The sequence below is a fragment of the Mustela nigripes genome, chromosome 3 (genome assembly GCF_022355385.1).
Source record: "Mustela nigripes isolate SB6536 chromosome 3, MUSNIG.SB6536, whole genome shotgun sequence".
Classification (NCBI taxonomy): Eukaryota; Metazoa; Chordata; class Mammalia; order Carnivora; family Mustelidae; genus Mustela; species Mustela nigripes.
This window is the reverse complement of record NC_081559.1, coordinates 178667732-178681764: the sequence shown is the minus strand read 5'-3', so window position 1 is coordinate 178681764 and position 14033 is coordinate 178667732. Positions and strand designations below refer to the sequence as shown.

General features: G+C 44.1%; 1 protein-coding gene across 2 annotated transcripts in view; it reads left to right on the top strand.

Moving 5' to 3' along the window:
• Positions 1-12593, top strand: part of SNTB1 (syntrophin beta 1) — a 228020-nt gene extending 215427 nt beyond the window's left edge. The window contains exons 5-7 of one of the 2 annotated variants that reach the window (XM_059395094.1): positions 263-459; positions 6068-6258; positions 9363-12593. In XM_059395094.1, the coding sequence (XP_059251077.1) occupies positions 263-459; positions 6068-6258; positions 9363-9455 (481 nt within the window). In that variant the 3' untranslated portion in view covers positions 9456-12593. The remainder of the gene's footprint in view (positions 1-262; positions 460-6067; positions 6259-9362) is intronic. The other variant, XM_059395095.1, reaches the window with a different exon arrangement.
• Positions 12594-14033: the final 1440 nt, after the last annotated feature.

Here is a 14033-nt window from a genome sequence, read left to right as displayed (position 1 = left end):
CTCTGCATGTGTCACCAGAAGCAGGCCCCCTGGGCACCTTTAAGTCCCATTCTAGTCCTGGGGACAAGCTGGCTCCGCAGAAGGCAGAAAAACCACGAGGAACACTAGCACGAGACCAGACCCTCTGGGTTTAGGGCGGAAAACCGAGAGCCAATCACCAATCTGGGAGCTTTTTACCAGGTGACAAGTCAGGGGAACACAGTGGTTTTCGGTTTGATGATTTTCTCTCTCTCTCTCTCTTTATCTGTTTCTGTCTCAACAGGCTGGTCCATTCAGGTCCGGGCAAAGGCTCGCCCCAGGCTGGTGTGGATCTGTCCTTCGCGACGCGAACGGGCACCAGGCAGGGGATTGAAACGCACCTGTTCAGGGCCGAGACCAGCAGGGACCTCTCCCACTGGACGAGGACCATCGTGCAGGGCTGCCACAACTCGGCGGAACTGGTCACCGAAGTCACCACAGGTGAGTCCCACCGGCTCTCAGGGCACCAGCGCGCCCCGTTCTCCACCCCTCCTCAGTGTAGTTCCAGGCTTGGCCTTCTGGGCTGTTTGGAATTCTAGAAGTGACCTTAAATGCTTTCAGATTAGGGCACCGTGTGCCCTATTCAAATGCCAGTCTTTTCCCATCTCCATTCAAAAAAGAGTTGGTCACCTAGAGAGTCAGAGGTCATTTTCCTACCTATAACCCCCCGGGGGGCTTCCTGCAGGCACCAGCTTTGAGGCACTCAGACCGACAAGCAGGGTTCTTGTTTTTAACAGCGGAGACTGACTCTGAGTCATTTATCACAGAGTAAAATTCTTGGAAATAATAATTCTGCTAGCTCACGGAGTTGATGGGGGAAACTGGGGCACCAGTGTCTGAAAAAGAGCAGAAAGCAGAGGCGTGGGTTGGGGTGGGGGTTGGGTTTCAACAGCAAAGAGCAGAGCCTTGAGAAGAGACACCGGTGCCCCTGGTCTGAGTGTTGACGCCGGGGCGGGACAGAAGGAGCGCACAGCAGCCCCGTGCATGCCGAGCTCTGAGAAAGGACTATTTACATGGATTACATGTTTGTAGAAGGAAGACATATATATATATACATATATATACGCATATATATATGTATACACACACACATTTTTTTTTTAAAGATTTTGGTTTTTTATTTGACAGAGAGCGACATAGTGAGAAAGGCAACACAAGCAGAGGGAGTGGGAGAGGGAGAAGCAGCTTCCCGCTGAGCAGGGAGCCTGATGTGGGGCTCTGTCCCACAACGTTGGAATCATGACCCAAGCCAAAGGCAGGCTCTTCAGGACTGAGCCACGCAGGCGCCCCAGGAAGACTCCTTCTATACCATCCTATTTATTGAGTGTTCTCAGGACATGCCAGGCATTTCATATAATGTCTCTTGGTGTTTTCCACACTATGAGAAACAACCCTATTATGGGTCCAGAACTCAATGAGTCGAAGCAAGACCAACATTTAAAAAATTAAATTAAATGGAATGCACATATCAGTGTAAATACTGCTTAGATTTGTGGAACTTTGGGTTCAGGGTTGCGTGTGTCCCGCGACACAAATCATTGCCTTCTCTCATCGAATCCTCCCAATTCCCTTGCCAATCTGACTTTACCGAATCTGGAAGCAAATCCTTAAGAAAGGTTAAGTAACTTGTCCAGGATCTCACAACTAATAAATGTCAGGACCAACTTGAACACTACGTTGTGTCCTTCTAAAGCCCATTCTTCATTGACTCCAGGGCCTACTGAGGCCTGGATGCACTGCTGTAGCACTGGTTAAAACCCAGCAGTTCTGTTCAGGCATGAACAGAATGATTTTCATGCCACTCTCCAGATCAGATGATTGATAGGTGATTGATAGGTGACAGACAGATAGATTGAAATGCATCTGTATGTAAATATATAGATAATTTAATTTTTTACTGGCCAAAGATAAAATTAGAGACTAGAAACTAATACGAATTTCAGCTAAAGTGAGTAAGCTAAGTATATACTGTAAAATATTGGACATTGGGGCACCCAGGTGGTGGCTCAGTTCGTTAAACATCCAACTCTTGGTTTTGGCTCAGGTCGTGATCTTGGGGCCATGAGATCAAGCCCCACATCGGGCTCCACAGTCAGCACAGGGTCTGCTTGAGATTCTCTCTCCCTCTCTCTCGGGTCCTCCCCACCTCTCTAAAATAAATAAATAAATTTTTTTTTTTTAAGAAATGGTGTATATTTGCTAAGGTGGAGTCCACGTGAACCCGGTGATTTTCAGTAGCCCCCACCATGTACAGTTAACAGTGTCGTTGATGCTGTTGCTCCTGGTCCTGAGATCTAGGATTGTTTCTGGTTCTGAGATTGAAGGCCAACCTCTCTTCCACGTCTCCTGCCGTCACTCATAACAAGGGCGTATGTGACAGAGTAGCTGCTCTCCTCAGCAGCAGTCTTCCAGAAAATCCACCTTTCAGTCTCACCAGCTGCTTCTTACAATACTGTCCCCTTTCCCTCTTCTGTCATGTTTTCTCCTGTGCTTTCACTTCTCTTTGTCTCTGGGGAATCAGTACAAGGAAACAGCCATGGTGTGGGATGTAAGCCAGAAAGCCCTGGATTCAAATTCCAGTCCTATCTCTTTCTTTCTTTCTTTCTTTCTTTCTTTCTTTCTTTCTTTCTTTCTTTCTTTCTTTTTTTTAAGATTTTATTTACTTATTCATGACAAACAGAGAGAAAGGCAGAGGGAGAAGTAGGCTCCCCACTGATCGGGGATCCCAATGTGGGGCTCGATCCCAGGACCCTGGGATCATAACCTGAGCCAAAGGCAGACACATACAACCCGAGCCACCCAGGGATGCCTCCTATTTCTTTCTTAATCTCTTACTTACTCTTACTCGAATATCTTGTTTTCTTCATCTGTAAAAAGAAGGAAATAATAGTACCCACCTCACAGAGTTGTTGTCGAGAACGAAGAGAAATAACCCACATGAATCTCCTGGTCCAGTGCTTGACACATAAGCTCTCTCTATGTATTATTATTAACAATTAGTTGTTACCCTGTCATTATGTCCCCAAACCTGTGCTGTCCAGTATGCTAGCTTTTGGTCCTGTGTGTCTATTTCAATGTAATTAATTAAAACTAAATGAATTGAAACTAAATGAATTCCTTAATCATTTGAGCCCCATTTCCAGGGCTCAGTCACCCCCTGTGCCTACCTAACGGCTCCCATGAAAGGTGGTGCCGATCTAGAACATTTCCATCATGGCCCAGAGTGCTACTGTACTGCTGTGCTCTAGAGGAACAGATTTCCCGTAAGACATCTTAGGTGCAGCAATTCCAAACAACAGAAGTAAAGTTCTTTTTGGTTTACTCCTAAAACTCAGATTGCTGTGATTCAGCCGTTTGGGGTTGGGGCCTGAGAATTTGTACCTGGTAACATCCCAGGTGGTACGGCTGCTCCTGGGCCATGGGGCCCTCTGGGAGCAGCACCACCCCAGGGAGCAGCCTCCCCCAGGAGCAACTCCCACTCAGGAGTAGTCGAAAAGACGGGACACGCGTCAGTGTGTGGCGGGGTTTCTCCACATTCCCTCTACGCTTGCAAACATGAAAAACCAGATGTTTTGTAGACTGTCTGCTGCAGAAACTCCAACAAAATGGCTGTCTTTTTGTAATTACCCTGAAACTGATTGGTGCCCCCCGCCATTTCCCGTCATTGCTGGAAACCTTTTGAGAGTGTCCCCAAAGCTCTTACTCTTATGCTGCATCTGTACAGCAAGAAAAATTAGAGCTTTGGACCTGAGAGTTGGAAACCCAGAAAACTAGACCTAATGAACTGATACGTGAAAATGCTGGAGAAGTTCCACGCCCCTTGCCACAAATTCAGGAGTGTTCTAGGAAAGCATGGAAAAGGCCAAGTGGATTTGGTTTAGTTTCCATTCCGCAGATTTTGCAAAATCTTTCTTTCTCAGTATGCTGAACTCTACTTAGACAGGAAAGCCACGGAGCGGTTGGTGGACTAGCCAAAGGAAACAACAAAGCACTGTGTGCACTGAGCTAGCCCGGTGGTGGGAGAGAAGAAATTTTCCGCCGTGACCGCAGGTGCATCCCTGTTACAGATAGAAAGATGCCTTGTGGGAGTGGAGGAATGGGCCTTGTGTTTTAATCAGAGCGTCAATTAACTTGCTAATGTGTTCGATTCGTCCTGTGCGGATTGAGAACATCTTCAGATAATCAGGTCCATTACAGGAAGGCCGTGAACACCAGCTGAGGTCAACTAGAATTGAAAGTAACCACAATCAGTTGATTCTGAATGTCTGAGGGCATAGCTTTAAAGTTCAAATACAGAGGCAGAAAAAAGAAAAACCTGTTGAAAGCTCATTCGCGCACTTATTCTATAGGTAGTAGAAGTAAAGAGGGTTGGAAATAAGGATTCAAGATGGGAAACCATACCTAGACCCATGCCACTGTCTCTGGCCATCCCGGGACGGCAGGGATGGCAGAGGTCTGGGGACTTCTGAGATGAGATTTGTGGAGGGGCTCTGCTCAGAAGGACTCAGAACTCTAGTAGAGAATGTAGTGGACCTTTGGGAAATAGTAACCCTTAGTTACAAATTGAAAGATGCCTGTGGGAAGTCGGAGGAGGGGGTACACTTTTAACCAGAGCTCCAATTAAAGGCCACCTTATTCTGTGAGCAGATAGAGTCCCCTGTCCCTTTCCCCCAAACCTGGAAGGTCCCCCAGCCGTTACAGTTGTCCCCAAAGGTCAACTCTCAAGGTCCCTCTCCACCCCGACTGCCAGAGTCTGAGAAAGATACATGACACAGAGTGGAAAGAACTTGAATTTCGAATTCTAAGCCACCTCAATTGGGCCACATTTCACCTATAATATATTAGCTAAGGTCCTGCTTTAGAAGTTTGTGGTAAGGTGGTAAGGTGAGGTTTAAAAAGCTGAGTTGAGCTAAGGATGGGACAGAGCAGTCTTACTGCTCCACTACTGCTCCCATCCTCCCCCCGCCCCCCCCCCCCCCCCCCCCCCTCCCTGACTCGGTTCCCCTCCCAGAAAAACGTCTGGTTGCCCTAAAGAGCTTTCAGATGTATATGAAGGTCTCAGCCAATTTACTTGCCTGCTGGGGTCTGTTAAATGCGTTGTTCTGTGAGAGGAAAAAATCCAACCTGATATTTAATAACCTTTTCCAGAACTCTTTGATCAAAGGTTTAAACCTTTGCAAGTCTTCCTAAATAGGAACTAGGATTCTGGGGCAGTCCCCCGTCAGCTCAGACACTTCGAGCACTGATATCTTTTCCTAAACGCAGTGAGGACCACACATAAAAGCGGACGGCTGTTCTGATCAAGAGGTGTTAGTTTTGTTCCTCGGGATCAGAGGGTCCCCTGTGACCACCCCCTGAGCAGAGACGGGAAGCAGCCTCCTCCGTGGAAGGGGCCCCGTCTGAGAATCGCTCTGCAGTCCAGCTTCCCCAGGACCCACGATCCTCAGATCGCCAGGGGACCTTCTGAAACACTCATTTCTATTTATAAGATGAGATTTGTTGGACTTTTTTATAAAAAATAAAAATGGGATGATTTTTAAGCTGCTCACTCCCGACTTCTTCGGTGGGTCGCATTAGTCACAGGATGGAGGAATGCGCATTCCTTTCACCAGGTGGGGGCGTGGCAATGGGAGGTGCGTGCGTGCGTGCGTGCGTGCGTGCCTGCGTGCGTGCCTGCGTGTGTGTGTGGGTGATGACGCTGAGGACTCAGAGCTGGCTCGCCCTCTATCAGATGTCAGGTCTTCCCTGACAAGGCCAGCAGAAGGTAAGTACCCTCGTACGGTCAGAGAAAGGCAAGAGCCCAGGTAAAATTCAGTAAATCCCAGCAAAAGGCATTCTTTCAGCTTATTTCCCTTGGTTTCATGGTTCAAGTTAAATGACAGTATCCAAATCAGTCCAAGGAGAATATTTTCGTGAGCAACGATTCATTTTCAACTTGGGGAGAAAAGTGTGGCCGGTCCCGGGACCGAGGAGACGGGCCGGGGTAAGTGCGTAGGAAACTGGACGGACCTGGCTGTGGCTACTGCACTCTCTCCTCTCTCCCCTGCAGCTTGCACCTACAAAAACCAGGAGTGCCGCCTGACCGTACATTATGAGAACGGATTTTCCATTACCACTGAGCCACAGGAGGGTTCCTTTCCCAAGACAATCATCCAGTCTCCCTATGAAAAGCTGAAAATGTCTTCAGACGATGGAATCAGGATGCTTTATCTAGATTTTGGAGGCAAGGATGGAGAGATTGTAAGTGTGTTTCTACAGGCAGCCTGAGTTCCTATGTTACTCATTGGGCAGCACATCCGTGAGGGCTTGTGAATGCACCATGGCCTTATTATTTATGTGGCCATTGACTGTTTATGAAGTACTTGCAAGTTCATGTCTTCTTTGATCCTTGAAAAACTATGATGAGATCCAATTATTCCAAAGTTCCTTACTGCGGTCTTGTTTTCCACTAGCATACCACCTAAATATTTGAACCAAGGAATCTTTTAGAAAGTTAGAATTAAATTCTGATCAGATGGGGTCCCACCGGCTTCAAAATGCACCATTCTTTTTTTTTTTTTCTTTTAAAGATTGATTTATTTTTTTTTTTTGAGAGACAGAGCACACAGAAGGCAGAGGGAGAAGCAGACTCCCCACCGAGCAGGGGCCCCGACGTGGGGCTCGATCCCATGACTCCCGGATCATGACCTGAGCTGAAGCCAGATGCTTATCTGACTGAGCCACCCAGGCGCCCCTGCACCATTCATTTTTAAAAAGTATCAAGTCTCTAATCTAGCTGTGGCGTTGTGCTCATGTCGGGAATATAAGGATGGAAGCTGAGCAGGGCCAGCCCCGGGGCAGGTCTCCGAGGAGCACAGCACATGGAGAACAGAGGTGGACGGCTGGAAACAGGGGCGGAGCAGAAGGAGCAGCGGGGAACAAAGAGAAACTTGGTCAGTGATACCCGCGTGCTGAGAAGGCCAGACGAGGGCCCAGAAGTTTCGGGCTAATGGCAAATAATGCCTAACAAAATTAGCAAATTTGTCAGTTAAGGTAGCTTTTAGAGTTCTATCAATAATATGCACATAGCCAGGATATTTAAATTCATGATTTCCTGCGATCGATCGTCACTGCCTATTACAATAAAAAAAGTGTATTTCTTCAGTTCCGTGAAGGGTGAGAATTACCTGTTCTTTCCAGCCAGCGCAGCTGTTGACATTCTCAGGAAGACCTAGCATCTCATTTAAGCTGTCAAATGCTGGACTTTTAAGAGGACCTTGATTCTGTAATAACTAGGTTCTCTTTAAGTCCTTCCTAAGTCACTAGGTTAGTCAACAAATATTCATTGACTCCTGTTGATTACAGAGATGGGGAATATATAAAATGCAGGTAAACCTCAATTTCAAAGTAATTTCAGTGAAACTTGTGGCCTTCCACAATCCCTCCCTCCGCCTCCAGCCCCTTCAGTGGTTTCTCCAGTGGGACTGGACTGGGACTTCTCTGGAAAGAATTCAGGGGCTGATGGAAGCGTGGAACCGAGACCACACTCGAGAGCATGAGGCCTTCATTTCAAAGTCTGAGCAGGGCTGTTGTGGAAGGGGCGCCTCACAGCAACCCCCCCATCAGAACTTGCTTTCGGAAAACACTTCCCAGCCCATCATCTTCCTTTTAAAATGGATCTGTGGGGGACCTGGGTGGCTCAGTGAGTTAAACCTCTGCCTTCAGGTCAGGTCATGATCTCAGTGAGGGCCCTGGGATGGAGCCCCGCATCGGGCTCTCTGTGCATCAGGGAGGCAGCTTCCTCCTCTCTCTGCCTGCTTCTCTCCCTTTATCTGTCAAATAAATAAAAAAATATATTTTAAAAAATAGATCTGCAGGGCTTTACAGGATTTTTGCCTTATTGTTTGTATTTCAGTAAGTTCAGCCTGAAGCAGCAGTTTGGAAAGACACAAGTGATCTGAAAGTCCATTTTACTCGAAATACTTTTAATTCAGTTGCTGCTCTATCCATTGTTCGACCCAGTGCTCTTTCCTGAAGGTGACGGCTCCCTAGCAAAACAAAAACAAGAACAAAACAACCAAAAAAACAAAAGGCTCTTGGCCTTAGCCTTGGCTTGAAAAACCAAGGTTCTTTTTGCCAGTGAAGAAAATCACTTATGTCTAAATTTCTGCCTTTCTGAAGCCTGTAATTACAACCTGACTTGGAAGATGTAGGCAGGACTGCGTGTTTGCCACCAGTCCATCCCGCTGAGAAGGGCAAGTTCACACACAGCTTCCCCAGGCCTGGTTCTCCAGCCCCAGGAGGCAGGCCCCGCCAGGCCTTCCCTCTCCCTTTCTGGAGAAGGGAGCAGACATGGGCTGCAGGAAATGGAATAAATTGTTCTCTTTCTGTCTCTGTAACTAATTCACCAAATGTCTTGGGCACGTCCTTTTATGTCTTTGGAGCTGGGTCTCAGTCCATAAAATTAGATTCCTTCCAAAAGTTGGGTTCCGTGTTAGTGAAACAGAACACTGTGGTTCTCCCCAACTTTGGCATCACAGAAAGTCTTAGAACTTCTTCAGATCTCAGTTTCCCCTATAAAATGTGCAGATAATGGCCATTAGCTCATAATGGTTTTGTGAGAATTAAATAAGATGATGTAGAGGAAATACTCAGCCTGATTCATAATTAATACAACCCTAACTTTGCTAGGTGTTATTACACACTCAGGTGGCTGTCCCCCAACAGTGTCGTCAGCAGAAGAGGACTGGGGACAACTCCTCTCTCTCATTCTCTCTGATCACAGGTTGGGCCACATGTAGGAACTGCTAAGAAAGGAAAGACTTTAGTGGGGTTTTAATGGACAGGCGACACACATGTTACAACAGTCCAAGGGCACAGGACACTGGGGACACAGCCGCTGAGCGGTGTGGCTTCCCCATTCTGAGGGTTCACACGCTATCTCATTGAATACTCTAATTACGCTGTGAATTAGATAGGACTAGGAAAAATTTTAAGTGACTTGTTCAAGATTACATATCTCAAAAGCTTTTTTATTTTTTTTTTTCCCTAAAATGTTAAAACCGGGACTCGAACTGAATCCTCTGATGTGACATTGAGTCCTGCTTCAAGCTTACCTCTCACTATTGGGATACCAAAAACAAACAGTTTCGATAGTCAAGAAAGGCAACATCAACATTTATGCTATTGGTATATGTAAATTTCACAGAACCTATTTCGGGAACAAAGATGGATATAAAAAAATAAGTTCACAGAGTTATTTTTTTAAACCTCACTGGGGGGCGAGGCAAGGATTTAAAAACCATAATTCTGCATCAAGCATTGATTTAGAATAGCTCACATGCTCTCTTCTTTTGGGATTTCAGCAACTGGACCTTCATTCCTGCCCCAAGCCAATTGTTTTCATCATTCACTCCTTCCTGTCGGCGAAGATCACAAGATTGGGCTTGGTGGCCTGAACCAAGGGGGGATTTGCCTTCGAGAAAAGGAGGGCGGCTGCGCCCCCGGCGGGTGCCATCAGACACCATGAACGGCGCACCAGGTGTGGCATGCCATGGTCGGCTTTGGATCCCCGAGTCCTCTCCAATGCCCCAGACTTCTCTATCCGCTTCGCCAACAATAGGGGTGTGGGAGGGGAGGGCGAGAAAACACCACAAGGAATATCAGAAGAAAAGTGGCTTTCTAGAACAGTAGAAGGGTAACAAGGTGAGGGCGAATGGGAATAAATACACAACCTGGTTTTGAACTAATGACAGTCAAGGCTATCATGACCATGAGAACTCGTCTACCAGTCCTAGGCAACTGGTTCACCCAGCTAAGCAAGAACTCCGTGGATGAAGAATGGACATTTCACCTCTCTGTCCCCAGTGACAGTGATCTTTTGTTTTATTGTGATTTACTGCCTCCTTCCAATTGAGTTGACTTTCGCTTGTAATGAAAGAGCAGTGCTTCAAAGGGAAACCCACCTTTTCAATTTTAAGTATGAAGCGGCTATAATTCTCTTCCTAATGACTTACCTTTCAGTGACGTGGAATGACCCTGCGGTATTCTCATTAGCGTATGCTGAGTGGGAATTAAATAAAGCCTCAGCTACTGATCTGAGCTGGAAGCTGGTGGAATCTGAGCCGAAGTAGACTGTTTATGTCGCAAAGCTTTGCGGTGCAGAAAGGTGGTGTGCCTGAGAAGTGGTTCAGCGGGGGACTGCACTCAGACCAACACGTGCTGTCTCCGAGCCAAGATGGATAGCTTTACTTAGAGAAAGGAAATTACGGATATTTTTTTAAAAGATTGTCACTTGAGATATATGTGGCATATATATCTCATATATATAACATATTATATATATACATATATATATAAACAATTCACATGAGGTTAACTAATTATCCCCATTTTGTGGTTTTCAGCAGAAGTACTGAGCAGTTGATTGACCCTTGTTTCTGCCTGTGCTCGCTTGCATGTGTTTTCAGACCAGTCCTAGAGTAGCCTCATAGAATTCTGACAGCTTCCACAGCTCTTGGGAATTGCAGGGAAATAATATAATGACCTGGTATTTTTCTACAAGAATATTTTCAGACAACATAGAGTGTATTGCTGATTTAATGCTTTTATTTTTACCTTTCAATTCAAATTCACTCAAAAGACACCTGTATTATTTGATTTTGGAGTCGCCTTCCTCGAACTTAAAAATTAGCTCTAGAGTTTCTGTAAGCATTTGTAACTCTCCTTTTCCCTTGTACTTTACGTAAACGAATGCTCTGGATTCGATCTGTGTGTTTTTTCAGAATTGTCTTTCAGCAACTACCTATGCAAAGAGCTTTTAAAGTCAAAACTGTTTTAAAGGAATGTAATTTTGCCCACGGAGACCCATACGTTTATTGAGTTACAAAGCAGCATCCAAAGTGTGTATCAAGTAATACTAGTTCCAAAGGGCATTAACTGAGTGGTGTTTTGTTGTGTTTTGTTGGGGAAGGGGGGCAGTGAGAATAAGAGGTTTGATGATCAAAAATGTGTTGAATAATAGAGGTAAGAAAGTGAAACAGATATCATGACTGTGGGCCTCCTCAAAAACGTCAGTGTATACATTGTGATTCTTCAAGGGGGGACCCCCTGTACCATTCCTACACTTTAAAGCTTACAGAGCTCCTTTCTGACAGCATTTTGGGAAGCAAGTGTTTTAAAACAAACAAACAAACGAACCAGGGGTGCCTGGCTGGCTCAGTCAGTAGAACATATGACTCTTGATCTCGGGGTCTTCCGTTCAAGCCCCATGTTGGGTGTAGAGATTACTTAAATAAAATAAAATACAAAAAACACTTTGGGAAACACAGCTTTAGGTCACTGATTATTTTTTTTTCCGTTTCCCATTTTAAAATGCTCAAGAGTGAAGTCCCACCTGAATATTATAGGGAAGCTTTGATTCGTTTGTGAATTAGACTGCACTCTTTCATTACGTATTTTCGAAGTCACTGGAATGTTGTCATACGAGAATTATGCATTGTAAATAACATTAAAATACATATATTAATTAAGGCCAATAGTTCAACAATATGTAATCTGAGGTGCTCAGTACTATAGGAAGTATGAGTTAATTACTCATAATTAAATTGCAAAGATCCTATTCTATATTTATAGATGAATTAAAATGATCATAATTACAAATATTTCTTCATCACTTGAGTTTTAGACTGATTAATATCTAGGTGGGGGTCAACAAATTACATTCTCTGCATTTATAAAAACTTAATTTAAATATTTATATTTTAAAAAAATACATTTGAATAAATAAATGCATTTTCTGAATTAAAATGTACTAGCAAGAAGTAGACGATTTTACTAAGAGAATTATGTATATGAATCCTTGTTTTTTCCTTCAAAGTTAAGTGTGTCATATCAGAGTGGCTATGGTGAATTGATTTCAAATACTCATTTTTCCTTGTTTCTGAATTGAAGAAAGTACATAATGATTTTACACTGTAAATTTTAATCTTGTCTTGATGTGTGTTTGAATGTTGTGAATGACACACAGTCAGACGTCTGGATCATGCTTGGGTAGAGTTGGAGAATTTGTTTTTGTCCAATCTGCTCTGTGTTTAATCCATTTCTTATTGGTATCAATGAATTATTAAATTCACATTTGTCCCTTTAAGGGCCAACCAATACTAATGACTGATGTTTCAGCTGTCCTTGTGGGAAGCCACCCATTTGCTCTTGGTGAGGTTCAGGGAGCTATGAGCATCCCAGGGATTTAAAGAAGGCCAATAGAAATATAGTTACCAATCTCCTTCCTGACTTGAACTAAGTAGAAGAAAAAAACCATAAACCTCTTAAAAACACCCAGGTAGGGCGTTTAATTAATTCTTTCAATTGATATAATTAAAATGCTAAAAAATGCATTCACCTGAAATTAATGAGAAGCCTTTCTGGCCTGCCTTTTACAAATACGAGGTATTCCATCTTGAGGGGATTGGAGTGGACAGGGGTGAGGGAGTAATTTTTGAATGTACATGGAGTTAAAAAAAAATGTGCCTATGTTTATAGCACCATGGATGTCATGTAAAATTTATATATGAATTAAATAAATATTCACCTCTGAATATGGTGGACCGGCTGGCTGGTGGTTTCATCAAAGCCATAGAGGGAGTGTGAAGACACAACCTGCTCTTCTCTTCCTCCAGGACTGGCTCCAGAAGGTGCTAATGGGTACAGGAGGATGCCACTGGAAAATCTGGTTTTTTTGGGGGGGAGGGTTGTGTATAATTTCAGGATGCGTCTGCATCTGGGACTTGGGGATCTTGGCTCTCATTTTAACTAAAAAGTTTCATGAAATTTAAGCTGTACGCCAAGCTCCAAATACTTAAGTTCTCTGTCCTACTACAACTTGGTTTGTGTTTCAGTTGCTTATTATTAATCTTAGTCTATGGCTGAGAAGTCTTTCTACTATTTGAAAATCGAGTAGTAGTGAGATTACATTTAGAACTGTAGAATCTCACTTTTGAAGAGACTTCAGAGGTCATCAAGCCCATTAGTGCCCAAAGTTTATTTATAATTTTAGCAATACTACCCTAGGATCTTAGGGTATATGATTTGCTAGTAACAGTGCAACATAATATATACATATAAAAATGAATGTGCGCCAATTAAATTTTTTTAAGAAGTCTGTATCACCCAGAGTCATCCCACATACACTCCTGGTCTAAGTAGTACATTTGGGGGAATGCTGACCTTGTATGTATATCCCTTACGGTTAATTCTGCCTGACATGGGAAGTTCCCAGCTATGGGATGAGAGCTCCTTCTTTCCCAAGGCAGTTCCTTCCACTGCTGGATAGTGAGAGTTGTTGCAAAGTTCTTATTCTTAGAGCCAAAATTTAGGTCTGCCTTTCAGTCATGACCCTGTTCTACCCTAGAAAACACTGGAAGTCTGATCTCTTTTCCACATGAATGTCTTAGAGGATAAAAAGACATATCAGGGCTGGGGGAAACCAGGGAATAGAAAATGATCTGAAAATGGCTTTAAGTTGGACACCTCAAATTCCTTCTTTTTATCTTTAAAGAACCGATTGGCCAAGATTAAAACTCTCCATACTACTTAGTGGTGGAGAGTAATAGGAAAGCAGGCATTTATAAGGCCGTTAGTAGGTCTACATTTGGCAACTATCTGCAAGGTTATCTGGCAATATCTAGAAAAATTCTAATATACATGTACCTTTTCACTGTAAGAATTTATTCTAGAGGGGTGCCAGGGTGGCTCAGTGGGTTAAGGCCTCTACCTTCAGCTCAGGTCATGATCCCAGGGTCCTGGGACCGAGCCCCGCATCAGGCTCTCTGCTCAGCAGGGCGTCTGCTTCCTCCTCTCTCTCTCTCTCTCCTGCCTCTCTGCCTACTTGTGATCTCTGTCTGTCAAATAAATAAACAAAATCTTTAAAAAAAAATTATTCTAGAGATAAAGTGCACAAAGACTAACATGGAAGAATCATCCTGGTGGCATTCGTTGTAAAATAAAGCTAAAAAGGTCAGGAAGATCATTAAAAGCCA